The sequence below is a fragment of the Lynx canadensis genome, chromosome A1 (assembly GCF_007474595.2).
Source record: "Lynx canadensis isolate LIC74 chromosome A1, mLynCan4.pri.v2, whole genome shotgun sequence".
NCBI classification, from domain to species: Eukaryota; Metazoa; Chordata; class Mammalia; order Carnivora; family Felidae; genus Lynx; species Lynx canadensis.
In genome coordinates, this window is record NC_044303.2 from 105323541 (window position 1) to 105340383 (window position 16843).

The 16843-nt window shown below is 38.4% G+C and overlaps 1 protein-coding gene across 1 annotated transcript in view; it reads left to right on the forward strand.

Annotated features, from left to right (window-relative positions):
• CCDC192 (coiled-coil domain containing 192) overlaps positions 1-16843 on the forward strand; it is a 211647-nt gene that overhangs the window by 51427 nt on the left and 143377 nt on the right. Inside the window, exons 4-5 of the mRNA XM_030317333.1 lie at positions 8898-9029; positions 10130-10186. Coding sequence (XP_030173193.1) covers positions 8898-9029; positions 10130-10186 — 189 coding nt within the window. The remainder of the gene's footprint in view (positions 1-8897; positions 9030-10129; positions 10187-16843) is intronic.

Sequence of the window (16843 nt, forward strand, 5' to 3'; positions counted from 1 at the left end):
AGAGCATGAATGGGGGAGGGGCAGAGAGAGAGGGAGACACAGACTCGGAAGCAGGCTCCAGGCTCTGAGCCATCAGCCCAGAACCTGATGCGGGGCTTGAACTCACCGACCGCGAGATCGTGACCTGAGCTGAAGTCGGACGCTTACCCAACTGAGCCACCCAGGCGCCCCAGTACTTTCCATTTTCCGTTTTTTAAATTATAGCCATCACAGTGGCTTTGAAGTGGAATCTCATTGCAGTTTTGACTTGCATTGAACAATGCCATGCTCTTGAACTTTTTCCTTTTCTTTCTTTTCTTTTCTTTTCTTTTCTTTTATTTTTTTATTTTTTTATTTTTTTTTATTTTTTAAATTTTTTTTTTTTCAACGTTTATTTATTTTTGGGACAGAGAGAGACAGAGCATGAACGGGGGAGGGGCAGAGAGAGAGGGAGACACAGAATCGGAAACAGGCTCCAGGCTCTGAGCCATCAGCCCAGAGCCCGACGCGGGGCTCGAACTCACAGACCGCAAGATCGTGACCTGGCTGAAGTCAGACGCTTAACCGACTGCGCCACCCAGGCGCCCCTTTTCTTTTCTTTTCTTTTCTTTTTTGGAATTAGGAAACATTTCCATGTTTTCCCACACAATTATTAACCAAAATTACAAAAGCAGACGTATAAAGTCACATATCAATAACAAAAAAGGAAGGAAATGAAACGTATGACATCTTGAAAAGTTCCACTGGGCTAAAACTCTACAGGTGAACTGTGGTTGCACAACAAGCTATATTCATTCCTGCATTTTCTCAATAAGTTCTTCCTTCTATTTGTTAGAATGATTCACTCTCTTGTTCATCAGTTGAGATTTCCCACTCTTTCTTGACTCACTTTTGCTAATTTGTATCTTTTTAAGAATTTTCCCATTTCATCTAGATAATCTAATTTGTTGGCATCCAACTGTTCACAGTACGTTCTCCTAAACTTTTAAATTTCTGTAAGGTTGGTAGAGATGTCCCTACTTTTACTTCTCTTTTTAGTTATTTTTGCCTTTTCTCTCTTTTTAAAAAAGTCAATATAGGTAAAGATTTGTCAACTTTGTGGATCATTTCCAAGAACGAACTTTTGGTTTCATCAATTCTATTATTTTTCAATTCTCTGTTTTGTTTATCTCTTCTTAGTCTTTATCATTTGCTCCTTCTACTGGCTTTGGGTTTGGTCTGCTCTTTTTCTTTCAGGTGTGAAGTTAATTTGGTGATTGGATGTGTTTTTTTTTTTTTTTTTTTTTTTTTTTTTGTTTTGTTTTGTTTTAATGCAGCTGTTTTCAGCCATACACTTCCCTCTGGTACTGACTTTGCTGCATCCCCCAAGTTTTGGTATGTTGTGCTTTTCTTTTCATTGGTCTCTAAGTATTTTCTAATTCGTCTTTTGATTTCTTCTTTGACCTGTTTATTCTTTAAGAATGTGTTGTTTATTTCCTTTCATTTTCAAGGTTTCCAGTTTTCCTCTTGTTAGTGATTTCTACCTTCATTCCATTCTAGTTGGAGAAGGTACTTTGTATAATTTGAATCCTTTTAAATGTACTGTGAATTATTTTATGGTCTAAATGTGGTCTATCCCAGAGAATGTTCCATTTGCACTTGGGAAGAATGTGTATCCTGCTGTTGTTGGGTGAATTCTCGTGTATATGTCTATTAGGTCTACTTAGATTGTAGTGTTGTTCAATTTGATTTCTTTAGATCTTCTGTATAGACATTCTATCCATTATTAAAAGTGGGGTAGTGAAGTCTTGAACTACTCTATTACTGTTTATTAGTAATATTTTCCCTTAAATTTTGTTAATGTTTTTTTCATATATTTGGGAGATCTGCTGTTTGGTGAATGTATGTATATAATTTTGATTAAGTGGCACTTACCAATATACAATACCCTTCCTTGCATTTGGTAATAATTTTGATTCAGCATTTATTTTGTCTGCCACCCCAGCTCTCTTCTGGCTACTATCTGCATGGAATATCTTTTTTCATCCTTTCACTTAGAACCTATTTGTTTCTTCAAGTCTGAAGTTAGTCTCTTGTAAGCACTGTATAGATGGATCATGTTTATTATCCATTCCACAAATCTCTTTTAATTGGTGGGTCTAACCCATTTACTTTTATTTATTTTTTCAATATATGAAGTTTATTGTCAAATTGGTTTCCATACAACACCCAGTGCTCATCCCAAAAGGTGCCCTCCTCAATACCCATCAGCCACCCTCCCCTCCCTCCCACCCCCCATCAACCCTCAGTTTGTTCTCAGTTTTTAAGAGTCTCTTATGCTTTGGCTCTCTTCCACTCTAACTTCTTTTTTTTTCCTTCCCCTCCCCCATGGGTTTCTGTTAAGTTTCTCAGGATCCACGTAAGAGTGAAACCATATGGTATCTGTCTTTCTCTGTGTGGCTTATTTCACTTAGCATCACACTCTCCAGTTCCATCCATGTTGCTACAAAGGGCCAGATTTCATTCTTTCTCATTGCCACGTAGTACTCCATTGTGTATATAAACCACATTTTTTTTTATCCATTCATCAGTTGATGGACATTTAGGCTCTTTCCATCATTTGGCTATTGTTGAGAGTGCTGCTATAAACATTGGGGTACAAGTGCCCCTATGCATCAGTACTCCTGTATCCCTTGTAACCCATTTACTTTTAAGGTACTACTGATAATGAAGGACGCACTTCTGCTACTTTACTATTTGTTTTCTATATATCTTACTTCTTTCTTACTCTTAATTACTCCAATGATGCCTTCTTCTGTGTTTGATTTTTCCTAGTATATCATTTTTTTGGTTGTTGTTTTTTGTTTTTAAATGTTCATTTTTGAGCCAGTGTAAGTGGGGGAGGAGGTGGGGAACAGAGGATCCAAAGCATGCTCTGCACTGAAGGCAGTGTGCCCAATGCCGGGCTTGAACTCATGAACTGCGAGACCATGACCTGAAATGAAGTCATACACTCAACTGACTGAGCCACCTGGATGCCCCCCTTTTATACCATTTCGATTCACTTTATTTTGTATCTTTTTAATTTATTTGCTCCTATAATGTGTATGTTAATGTGCCTGGTAGTATCCCACAGGTCCCTTAGATCTGTTCATTTATCTTCCTACTTTTCTTTTCCTGCTCCACAGACTGGGAAATTTCAGTTGGTCTACCTTCAAGTTTATTGATTCTATCATCTGCCGCTTCTATCTCCTGTTAAACTCTTCTAGCGAATTTTTCATTTTAACTATTTTTCTTTTCAACTTCAGAATTTCTAATTAGTTTCTTTTTATAATTTCTATCCCTTTTATTCATATCTTCTATCTGCTCATACATCACTCTTCTGATTTTCTTTACTTTTTCTCCTCATTTTTTCTTTCAGCTGTTTGAGCATATTTAACATAGTTAATTTAAAATATTTGACCAGGGGCACCTGGGTGGCTCAGTTTGTTGAGGGTCCAACTTCAGCTCATGTCATGATCTCGCAGACCATGGATTCGAGCCCCCTGTTGGGTTCTGTGCTGACAGTTTAGAGCCTGGAGCCTATTTTGGATCCTGTCTCTCCCTCTCTCTCTATCCTTCCCCCACTCATGCTCTGTCTCTCTCTCGAAAAATAAAATAAACATTAAAAAGATTAAAATATTTGTCCAGTAAGTCCAAAATTTCAATGTCTGAGTTTCTTCAGGTACAGTTTTAATCATTTTTAAATAAATGCACCATACTTAACTATGTGAGGTTTGTAATTTTTCATTGAGAACTAGACAAGTATTGTAATGTGGTAACTCTAGAAATCGGATTCTCCACCCACTCCTCTCTAAGAATTGCCATTGTTGCTTGTTGAAGACTGCAGTTGTATGTTTACTTAGTTTTCCTAATTAATTTTCCAAAGATTATATTTCTTTTCACATGTGGTCACCAAAGTCTCCTGTGCCATTATCTCTGCAGTTAGCCACTGACCTGACAGAGATTTCTTTCAATGCCAGTCTCTTTCTTCCTCCAGTATTTTCCTAGATGCAGGTGTCCTGCTAGACTCCAGAGTTCTGAACTGATTGGCTCTGACAGTTCTTGCCAGCTTAGTAGTTATTTACATGGAAGGACCACCCTGCCATCTTCTGTGAAGTCCAAGTCATTTTGCTTTAACCACAATCTTGAATACAATTCTAAAATATATCAGTACCCTTTCTTGACTCCATCAATAAACTGTACAATGGATAAAATTTTACCTTTCTTTCACTTTTAGCTATATTACAATACTTTTATAATGATTTTTTATTTAACTTTGGGGTAAATATTGAAAGTTGAATTTTTTTTTTAGTGGATTTACACAGCCTTGAAGATATGACATGGAAGTTGCTTCTTTGTTTTACCTAATTCTGAAGACAAATGTTGTTGTACATACTTTTTAAGTCATTTCTTCCCTCCAAACTTTTTGACACTATTGGTAGAAGAGAAGGGGATCTGCTTGACAAAAAGAGTCAGAGGTAGAAAATGAGCCTTCCAGCATCCTGTGAACCTATGTTCCAGCAAAAGTGGCTAACTAGGGGGCACCTGGGTGGTTCAATCGGTTGGACGTCCGACTTCAGCCCAGGTCATGATCTCACGGTTCATGGATTCAAGCCCCACGTCGGGCTCTGTGCTGACAGCTCAGAGCCTGGAGGCTTCTTTGAATTCTGTGTCTCCCTCTCTCTTTGCCCCTTCCCTACTCACACTCTGTCTCTCTCTGTCACTCAAAAATAAATAAACACTGAAAAAAAATTTTTTTTAAAAGTGGCTAGTTAGGATATATGAAGATTAGTCATTTCAAGAACAGATGTCCAGTATTTCTAATCTCTTTTTGTGAGTAGATACTAAGTTGGGCTAAACTTTTTTTCTATCCGTCCCCAAACAAGGTTTTACTCTATAAAACCAAGCCATTCTTATGAAAAAAGAAAAAAAAGAAAAAAAACAAGAAGAAGAAGCAATGACCAAGGTCCCCAGAGTTTTAAAATTCAATTATGGTATTTTTCAGGCTAACTTGGATTTCCTTTTACTTTGATGCCTTTTTTTTTCATCTCATAATTTGAATTTGGATTTAGGAAGCATTCTTAAAGCCTTCCTGAATTGAAAATTAGATATTAAAAAGTCCTAAAACATCCATCAAAACAATGGAGTGAAAAAAATGGCAACTAACATCTTGTGACTCAGCAATAGAGCACAATCTTTCAGACGGTGCTAAAATAGAATAATAAAAAAAAAACTCTGATGTATAATTTTCATTTTATTTTATTTTCTTCTCATCTCGTTTCTCTTCTACCTTTTGGATTATGAGTCCTATTTAATGGGTTATTTTCAAAGGGGACTCAGTATCACCTTATGCAAATAAATAGTTTCATCACTGTAAAATAGAATGCAACAAGAAATTACTAGATCTTGCCCCTAATGTATCCATATATGGAAGAAAGAATACGATCCCTGTACCAGGCTGCTGTGAGGTGATGATACATACATATGAGAATTAAGTTTATAAAATTAATAAGTGGAATGATCTTAGCAAAGATTGCTCCGGACCAGTTTGAGTGTGTCTTGTAAGTTTTGACAGAAGTCTCCATTCCTCCTTCTGGGGAATTTACAGTCCAGTTTGAACACATATGACTGGAGAAATACTCTGTAAAAACATAGCAACATAGCATATAAAATCCTATTATGGGTACCAAGGTCTTAGTGTCCGTGAGTTGTAGAATTGAGACTAACACATAGATCCCTGACTCCAAGTCAAGATTTCTTAGAGGAAAGCTAAGCCTGAGGTAAATATATCTGAATCAAAGGGATACTGAGACAAAGACCTTTTATAAGAGGGCAAGAAAGAGATGGGGTTGATGTCTATATAAAAAGGAAGCAAGATGTTAGGACAGAATTCTCGAGTTTTAGGAAAAAAAGACAAAAATTTTCTTTCAGGTAAATAGGTAAACATGTGAGAAATAATGCTGAAGGCCGTGTAGTTATTGGAGGGAAAAACCACAGGCCTTATCTTTATAGGCAGCCTTAGAATTAGGGTTGGAAATAATGTAAGACCCAGAGTTGGAGGCAGGCCATTGAAGATCCAAAACCAACCTCTTCTTATTAGCTATGGGCAAGCTAATTCACTCCTAAAAGCATCTAGTTTCTTATTCTTTAAAATGGTTATAATTAATAAAAAATATAAACCAAACTCCTTATAGAGTTTTGAGCATTGGACTAAGGTAGCTTGTGTACAGACAGCACCCAGAATGAGTGATATGGTGTAACTACCAAATAAATGTTAATTACTGCTGTTTTTCCATAGAATTTACTTATTTGTGATCAAGAGCATGGGGCTTTGGAATGTGACAGTATATCAGTAGAATGCTTATGGTAGTAAGTAACAGAAAATTCAATTTCTAGATAATAAGGAAACTTATTAGCTCACTATGTGTGAGTCCAAGGTAGGATGTGCTTCAAGATTTGTTGATACATTATTTCAATAATGTTGGTCACTCTTCCATTCAGAGTGTAGCTTCATTATATACGGGTTTCCTGGATGTTTGTAGGATGGCTACATCAGCATTCATATCTGGTAGGTGAGAGAGAATGCTTCCCCAAATCATCAAAATTCCTGCTGAGCAGTACGACTGGATCACATATCCGCATTTATTAACTGTGGCCAAAGAAAAGCCAGACTCTGATTGTTTAAGACTTTGATTCTTGAACCAATCAGCAGAAAACAGGATGGGATTTTCATGATTCTCAGGTCCCACTTCGAGAGCTGGGGTCAAATTTGGGCTTTAGGGAATCAGACCCAGTGTCCACTAGTGAAAACCTGGGTTGTAACACATAACTCGCTATGTGCTTGGGCAAGTTACACAACTTTACTAAACTTAGTGAATTCCTTTATCTGCAAAAGGGGAATGAAGATGAATTCAGATACACAAATAATAATGAAAACAAAAGGTTCTGCAGAAGGCTTGGTGTATAGTAAATACTCAGTAAATTGTTAGGGTCATTACTATTATTCAACTGCATACTTTCATATTACATAATAGTTTTAAAATTCTCTGCCTTTCTGGGTAAAGTGTAAGCTTTTTGAGCATATAAGCAATGTCACTCTCATTTTTTATCTTTGAAGGCTTACTTTTAATAAATGCCCAACATATTTCTATAATAAATGAGTGAATAAATGAGTGTTGAATGAATGAATAAAAGCTTGAAAATAATAGAAGGCAGATATAAAAGAAAGACAACCAGATGGGAACTTGATGAGTTATAAGTCAGGTAGAATATGGGAACAAAATTGGCCAATCTGAGAAAGACTGTATTTGAGAGAAAAAAAATGCCAGATGTAGAGAGGACTTTTCCCTAAACACTAGAGTGGCTGTAGGAAGTAAGTGAACCGAATACAGTTTGAGTTTACGGTAACCAGCTCAAAGGTGCTGTGATGTCTTCAGACACTGTGTTTTATAGTTTAATAAATATTTGAAGAAGACTTTTATCAATACTGTAACCTAGAGGAGGTAGAAGAAATAATAATAATAATAATAATAATAATAATAATAATAATAATAGCTACTAAGTACAGGAAATATTTCAAGTATTATTCTACATAAACTCATATAATCCTCAAAACAAACCTGTGAGTTAAGTACTATTCTTTTCATCCCCGTTCCCATTTACAGATTGGAAAATCAAGCCCATAGAAACTGAGAAACTTGCCTCAATCACATAGTGTTTAGCCATTACACTCTGTACTGTCTAATAAAATAGAAGGGTGCCTGGAACAACCAGGCTACATCTCCAAGCTATCATGTACTCGGTTGAAATTTGTCACTGTCCGTGAGGAGCCCAACAGGTCTCCAAGGTCACTGAGAGCTGAGAGGCACGGCCAACAGTTCATGACATACGTGTTCCCTCTGGCTCTCACATTGTGCTTTTATAATCTCCAGAACATAACAGAATGGCTGCGAAGCAACAACTAAACAAATAATTGCAAGTGAATGATTGTGTGGATCAATGCCGTTTTATATATGACGTTCCCACTTTATTTCCGTGACGGAGCAACTTCTTTAGGCTTCCCCATTCGGTAAATTAGCTTTAAAAACTTACTGCGCTTTTCAAGATGAGACAGCATGCTTCGCAAGAATTTTTGGAATAGTATGAAAGAGATACTTAAAGGTAATTCATGCCTCCGAGGACACACTGGGAACTGGAATGAACACAAGGTGTGTGTCCCTTTCCAGAGACTCTCAGAATTGTTGCTGAGCTATGGAAAAAATGCACAATAAGCTGTCTGAATGAAAGGAAATGCTAGTCCAGGGGCTCTCCAAGGGAATTCAAGAATGAGACACTATCACACTCCCCTTTCCTCAAGAGGAATCTACAAACAGTGAAACAAAGCTCATCATCCTTAGACATTTTCTAGTGATGGTTTAGCCTAGATCTGCCTCCAATCAGACTTTAACTTGAAATTCCTGCATTTGCCTTCAGCTGCTTAAAGGGTGAACATTCAAGGGTGTCGGTATTCCTATTTTTTCTCAAGAGCTGTAGGTCCCCCAAGAGTTAAGTTCCAAGAACTATATACAAAAAACAGTACAGATTGCACATGTAAAAACAAAGTACATTCTTGAAACATAAAAGGGTGAGCATTGAGGTTGTTGCATTAGAAATCTCTCTGCCTGTTGTAATTATGTAGTCTCGTCTCTTGCCCAGAAAGATCTTTATTACTGAATATAAAGTCAACATTATTTCATTTTCTCTCTATACTAATCTTTTTCAGCTATGAGGAATATTCCAGAAGCCATTTTCATGTTTAATAGATATTGGTGGTAGGTAATTCATGTATCAATTAGACTTTTGAAAGGAGCTTTAAAAAAATCACTGTACTTACATGCCCTTACAAGAAATGTCTTTAGCTTGCAGCCTCTGAAGGAACAAAATCAAAACTGCTTGAGCAAATTTCCTGGCTGGAGGAAAAACTAGGGGCTCTGGATCATAAGGAAGACAGTGGTGAGCCATACGAAAAAATGGTTCTCGCAAAAGACCAGGTAGGTTGGAGAAGAAAAAAATGATGTTTATCTCAAAAAGTTACCTAAACTTCTATGAAATGACAATTCTGCAGTCATTTCTGGCTAGGTTGGAAATTCAAATTTAAGTTCAAGATGGTAAATAATATTTGTGTCGGCTAAATAGAACTACTCCCTGATGCATATTCACATATAATAATTAATTTTGTTAGTAGCATCTTAAAAGTTTGTTTCATATGTATCCTTTGAATCATATTATATGAATATGCTATTTATTTTGTAAGTGGTATTAACTATGCAAATGTCTCCTCATTAAAAAAATATTTCAATGTTTATTTATTTTTGAGAGACAGAGAGAGACAGAGGGTGAGCGGGGAGAGGCAGAGAGAGGGAGACACAGAACCCGAAGCAGGCTCCAGGCTCCTAGCGCTCAGCACAGAGCCTGACAGGGGGCTCGAACCCACAAACAGGAAATCATGACCTGAGCCAAAGTCGGACGCTTAACTGACTGAGCCACCCAGGTGCCCCCAAATGTCTCCTCGTTTTTAAGGTTGAACTTAGTCAAGGAATAGTTTCTTTCAGTGTAGTAAAATGAGCGGATCAAAAATTCGGCATATGCTTTAATCAATTATTTTATAAAAAGTTATTAATCTCTGAATCTCTGGGCATTTACATAAATTTTTTTCTTAGTCAACTCAAATGGGTTTGTAACTACCTTTGAGATATCTATCTATCTATCTATCTATCTATCTATCTATCCCTATATATATTCACATAAAAACATATGTATATGTTACAAAGACAGTATCAGACCCATCTGATACCATATAGATATGTATATATGTTATAAGATAGGTTGGCATTACCTTCCGTACATCAAGGAAACATTATTTTCCTACTCATTTCCTAAGTCTTAACATATTTGTGTTCTTTGTTGGTGGGCTCTTCATAGAATCAAAGTGAGATAGGGATGGGAGCGAGGATTTCTCAATGATGATTGCCAAAGCACCTAGCTGAGACAGTGCTGCCATTCACAGGATTTGAGAACTGGCATATATCTGAAATACTTTATATTAGACGAAGAGTTATACATTTTGTTTCTAAATGTGTCTCCTTTTCAGTGCATTGAGAAATTACAAGCTGAAGTGAAAGCTTCCCAGGAGCAACTTACAGCCCATGTAAGTGTTTTTCTCCCTTTTTTTTTTAATCCCTTAATTTATACCACTGTTACCCTGGGAATGAAGGGTAATTCCTCAGAAGTTAAAACCATGGTCTTCTTGCTGCTAACCAAATCACCAGGCTAAAAATCAGTATTGTTACTGCCTCTACAAAGTTGCTTTCCATAAGTAGAATTCTGATTTATGCTCAGGATAAAAATTACAAAACTTATCTCTCACATACAACCAGATGGTCTAATCGGGTACCATCAGGATAAGAGAACCAGAAACTAAGGGTAGAAAGACGTGGAAACCAGGCTAGTGGAGTGAGTGAATGGAAGTGGAAATGACTGGCACATCGAATACACGCCTAGAAGAGTGCTTCTTAAACTTCAGTATATCAAGAATTACTTAGAAAACACTAAGAAACAAATTGCCTGGACATTCTGTTTTCTGCGTGCCTAGGATATGACCTGAGAATTGACAATTCTAGACGATGCCACATTCAGGTAATGCTGATGCTGCCAATTTTGGACCATATTACAAGCAGCACTGCGTTGCATGTATTCATTCTGCCCAAGTCTTGTGATTTTTAGGCAAATGACCATATAAACAAATCAGGTACACAACTGTTCATTTTCCCTGCAAGTACTCCCCTGAGGGAGACTCTATGAACTCCTAGGGTATATTTCACTGATATTTTAGCCTATCTTCATGCAGAGAGCAACTAACGAACATCTGCCACAATACCCTTGTGTGTTCACACACATAAACCACCTGTCACCCTGCCTCTTTCCTTTCCCAAGGATCTGAACAATCCCGATGCCTTACACGTTTCCTCAAAGACTCGCTCACCTTCTTTTCAGCAATCTCCTCTATTTATCTTGGGTGCTAAGAGATGACTTATTTTGAGAGAGACAGAGAGAGTACATGTGAGGATGGGGCAGAGAGAGAGGGAGAGAGAAAATCCCAAGCAGGGTCCTCAGGGGTCAGTGCACAGAACCTGTCACTGGGCTCCAACTCACGAACTGTGAGATCATGATCTGAGCTGAAATCAAGAGTCAGATGCTTAACAGACTGAGTCACCCAGGCGTCCCAGGGGGGATGACTTCTTGATCAAGAACATTGGCCAGCCAGGGGTGCCTGGGTCATTCAGTCGGTTAAGCTTCTGACTTTGGCTCAGGTCATGATCTCACGGTTCATGGGTTCGGACCCTGCATTGGGCTCTGTGCTGACAGCTCAGACCCTGGAGTCTCCTTTGGATTCTGTGTCTCCCTCTCTCTCTGCCCCTGCCCCACTCACACTCTGTCTCTCTCTTTCCCAAAAATAAATAAACATTAAAAAAAAACAAAACAACAATGGCCAGTCATGTTAAACGGCCAATTTGAACAATAAACTTTTCAGACCCATTTGAGACCTGAGGGGCTACAGTCCAGAAGTCCTGCAGAAAAAGACTGCAAAATAACAAATTCTGGTCACCATCCCTTTAAAATTTGAAATGAGCTAATCAGGATAAAATCACGGTAAATGCCTTTTTTTTTTTTTTTTTTTTTCTGGGATAGACAAAAGCTAATCTGCTTTTAGCTCTGACCTCAGAATGTCTTTCGGCCTTGTATGTCCAACTGACCAATAGTAAAAATGATTACAGCCTGCATTTGTGACATGGTGACATATTCAAACACAAGTATATCTCATTAGCTCAGTGTTCTGTTGCAGATGCCTCCCCCAGCTGACCCTGAGGGTGACAGATAATTACTATTGCCAGAGGATGTCTCCTCATGCCAGATTGATACCTACAGCCATTCGCCCAGGGTGGGTTGAGTTCAGAAATTTTTTAAGGAGAGCAGATTGTTCAGTAAGGTTCTGATATTAGCTTCCAGCCTTTCTTCATGAAAAGCTGATTAAAGACACATAGTCACAGACGCCTTCAGGAAATTCCTGTGGTGTCTTCCTCCATTGCCTAGCTTCTGCAGATTCTATTCCTGTACCATGCTGTTCCTGGCCCAGGTTTGTCTGAGCTGGGATTTCTTTCTTGTATTAGGGTATTAACATCAACAACTGAGATCTCTTCTGTGTAAGTGCTCCATGTTCAGATTTTAATAGAGCAGTGTGATCACAGAAGCTTTGCTTCAACTCATCAAGAAGATTTAAATGAAAATATTAGTTAATAGTGTTTATGAGAGTAGATTATGTGTCTAACTGTGTGGTACATGCTTCACCTATTTTCTATTTTAAATCTTGACACAACCCAACAAGGTGGGCATTATTTTCAGGTAATAAAACTGAATATTCAAGCTTAGATCACTTGTCACACATGTCAATTCTGAAACCCATGCTTTTGCTATTACAGTTTGCTGTCTTTCCAAATTATGTTCTCCACATGCCATTTCACATATCAAATGGTGTTTATAGAGGTTCTTTCTGCAATCTTCCTTCTCTCTCCATTCACTCTGAGTGATTCATCAGTTCATAATGCTTCAACTCTCACTTCCATGCAAATAAACAACCCCCACCACCCCCATCAAATTCTTTCTATCTTAATTATCCCCTAATTACACCTCCTTAGTGCTGTAATGAGCATTTCTTAAGACAGTGTTCCTGAAAATAACATTCCAAATGATGTTAAGAGGTATTTTGGAAAATAAATGGGAGAGACATTGGAAATGAAGTTAAATTAGATGGGTTTTAGTGGCTGTAAGACTTACCAGTGTATAATCAATCTTAAAGAAAGGGCAATAGTATGTTGTTTTCCAATGACCATAAATGCTGTTTTAATCACACAAGTTTGGAGACTGCTAGCATATTGCATCAAATTAAAGCACTGTGCTTGCTAAATATGACTTGAATATCTTGCTGACACCCTAGGCTCAGCATATACAAAGTCAAATTTATCATCTTCTAATCCTATCTCTTAAATGTGCCCCTCTTTTTGGAAACCTGGTCACTGCAAATAATATCGCACGACTGTAATTTATTCTAGATCCAAACTACCAAACAGTATTAAAATCCTACCTTTCTCTGTCTTCATTCCACATTTAGTTAGTCGTCAGGCTGTGAGTATGTTTCTAAAAGTTATCTCACTTTTGTGTCTGCTCTGCCATCATACTGCCTTATCTCTAACTCTTCACGATCATCTTATATCTTACTGCTACTGACCCCACATTATTAACATATTCGAGTTCAGGACCTCCACTGTTCCTCACCACAACCCAAATCACCACATAGCCCTCTTGCTTTCACACCATCAAGTTCTGTTTGCAGAGGAGAGAAAGGATAAAATCCATGTGTGAGTCTGCGGGGTGGGGGCAGAAAACCAAACAGAGCCAAAGAGTAACACTGAAAGGGAGGATGAAACCTTTTGGAGTACCAGACAAGAGAACAGGGAGTGAAGGACCAAGGTGGTAGAATGAAACTCTGTAGATGGAGAAGGGTCCTTCTGGAATAGGACACTGGAAGTTTCTTGGAAGTTTTAATATTGAGAATACAGTATTATTAATAGCAAGAATACATTATTCAAGTATGAACTTGAATTGCCCTGTTCGGGAGTCATGTGTAAAGTGTGGAATGTCTGTTCAGACCGTACCTCCTAAACGTAACACTACTGTAGGATATGATCGTGTAGTAGTCCACTGGCTTCCATGCCTCTACTCTGAAAGAGGTTTCCAAAGGACCATCCCTACCCCCTCGTCTCCCTCTTTCTTTCCCCAACCTCTCTCTGCCTCCCACTGAATGAGCCAATAAAACGGCACTGCTGTCTCTCTTTACACATCCCATGTCAGTTGGTGCCCTGTGAGTTTGCTTTCTGTGTTGTCTTGGTTTTGGACTATCCTTCCCTCTGCTCTTTATCCAAATAATTCTTACCTTCTTGCAAGACTGATATCAGGGATTAAGCTCTCCCTTAGCCCCCAGAAAACCTTCTCTGGGCTCTGACAGCCTCTTGTATATACATCTATTTTAGCTCAAAATACTACTTTTTATTGACATTATCTGTTGATATTTCTGTCTCCTACTAGACTTGAAGGTCACTGAGGTAACCATCAAGAATGGTTCTCTGCGTCCATTATCTCAAGTAGAGGGCCAGGCACATTGCAGCCACTCAATACATTTGCTAAAGTGAATTGAATTTTTCTCTAATCATGTAAGTTCCCCTATTCCAAAGCCTAGAGTAAGACAATGGTCACCCATTACTCCAGAACAAAGTCCATCCTCCTGACCGTGGCATTTATCACACTGAAAATGAGAGCGTGTCCCCTTTTCCTTCCTGCTCTGTATCACACATCTATGACTCCCAGGAATGCCCATGCATTCCTGCCCTAGGGGTTCTGCTCATGGTTTCTCTCTGCCTGGAATGTCTGTCCCCACCAACAATTTTCATGAAGAATGACAGATTTTCCCCATTCTTCATCAAAATTTTTCCTTTCAGGAAGTTTCTCCTGACCATCAAACCAGAAGTAATCTCCCTTTCTTTGGCACTTTCACAGCACATCTCTACACTTCTTTTTTGTTACTTGTCACACTATGGCCCACAAGAGAATTGAGTGATGAGCTAGCTCTTCCCCAAGACTATGAGCTCCTGGAGAACAGGGAGCAAGTCTGTTTATCTTTATGCTTTGCACAGTGTCTGGCTCAATGCCTTGTTCATATTTCACTGAAGTGAATAACTGAAATGGCTAAATTAAAAATAAAGTGATTTTGGCATTGATAGGAGCCTACTTTGAAATTGTATTTCTTAAAAAAATGCCAGTTACATAAGGTGCTACTGTAATCTGAAATTGATACTTTCAATGTGTAACATGGATGGGACAAAAGCTAATGATATCTTAGAAGGAAAATAGAATGAAAAAGCAGCAGCAAAAGTAAACACCATTCTGGGAAACCCCTATTTCAAAAGAAGTAAAAAGAACACCTAAAGGAAATGATGATCTTTACATGAAAAGTAACAACCTTGAGGCCTCCTTTTATTCAGAGTTCACTTGTCTAAAACCCAAGAGTTGAACTATATTTTTGTACAATTAAATTCATAGCTATAAAATGGAGAGAAGACAGAAGCCTAAACATTTCAGACTGAGTTATCACTGCTAATATTTTGAAGATTAAAATCTCATCTCGTTAACTTTATGTAGTTACAGCTTATACTTCTCAAAGATTACAAACGGTCATGAGTGCACACATAGGTACCTACTCAGAGGCACCCACAGGGCTAGTCTGCCCAAGGTGTTTTTATCAATCCTTCCCACACGATTACTTATCTATTTAGAAACCTACATAGGATTAACAAATATTTGAAGCAAATGTTTATAACTGCTCAAAGGTACTTGTTCATGTTAGGGCCATTTGAGCCAGGACTAGGTATCTTAAGGAAAAATATCCTTTTAAAATGAATGTCTTCCAAATTGTTGAATCCATTGCTTCACTATTTTTAGTATTTGAGAGTATAAGTAGTCATCCTTGTCTATGCACTCTGTCATTGACGCCCTGAATATCTGCAGTAACCCAGAGGTTTGTCCCTTTGCCTTACTTCCATCTCAATGGCCCGCCCATCTCCTGATCTGGTTACTCCTCAGACCCGACCATGGCTAAAAGTTCTACAACATTCAATGGGGTTATTTCGAAAAGAGAAATCTGGCTAACTGGGAAATAGACACTTGAGTGTTATGTTATTTTTAATACTATCTTGTATGCTTGAAATATTTCCAATAAAGTAAAAGAGTTAAGAATATCTAGAAGAAGGAGCCATTCCAATGAAATGTACAGCATGATTCAAGCTGTAGGTTAGATGAGTGTGTCTTTGAAAACAGAAGCTCCTGATCTATAGTTCCTGAGGACATACTTAAACCTGGAAGCAATGGTCGTGAAGCTCAGAGTCAGGAAAATAAAGCATGGGGTGGAGGGTGCCAACATGAGTACTTAAGAGAATTTTCCTGAAGACTTTATTTCATTTCTTCCTTTCCTCCAGTAAGGAAGCTATCGACTACTTTCTAAGAATCTACAGGAGTCCTCAGTTTAGATCAAGTGCAAACTGCTCTTCCCTAGAATTCCAGGCCCTCTGTTAATTGATCTTTTCCTACTGTGATAGAAGACATGGACTGTTTTCATTATTAATGTTGTTTCTTGGCTACATGAGCATACATTAACATCTTTGGAAACAGTACCCTGATATCCTTTTCAGCTGTGTCTCTTCCATGATGCACCGTCTTGGAACTGTAATTCGAACTACCCTATCATCTAGTAGCTGAGGAGTGGGCATGTTCTCTAAGCCAATTGGATTCTGAATTTTTTTTTTTTAATTTTTTTTTCAACGTTTATTTATTTTTGGGACAGAGAGAGACAGAGCATGAATGGGGGAGGGGCAGAGAGAGAGGGAGACACAGAATCAGAAACAGGCTCCAGGCTCTGAGCCATCAGCCCAGAGCCTGACGCGGGGCTCGAACTCGCGGACCGCGAGATCGTGACCTGGCTGAAGTCGGACGCTTAACCGACTGCGCCACCCAGGCGCCCCTGGATTCTGAATATTAATTCAGGTGAAGCAAGAGATGAAGAACATTTGGAACTGATAGATCCTACCAGAGATGCCCAGGCATCATGATGAAGGGGTTTGTGCTCTTGGGACCAGAATTGTTCTAGTTCCTGTCTACTTATGCATCTGATTCCTGTCCATTTTAGGAACCATTCAACAAT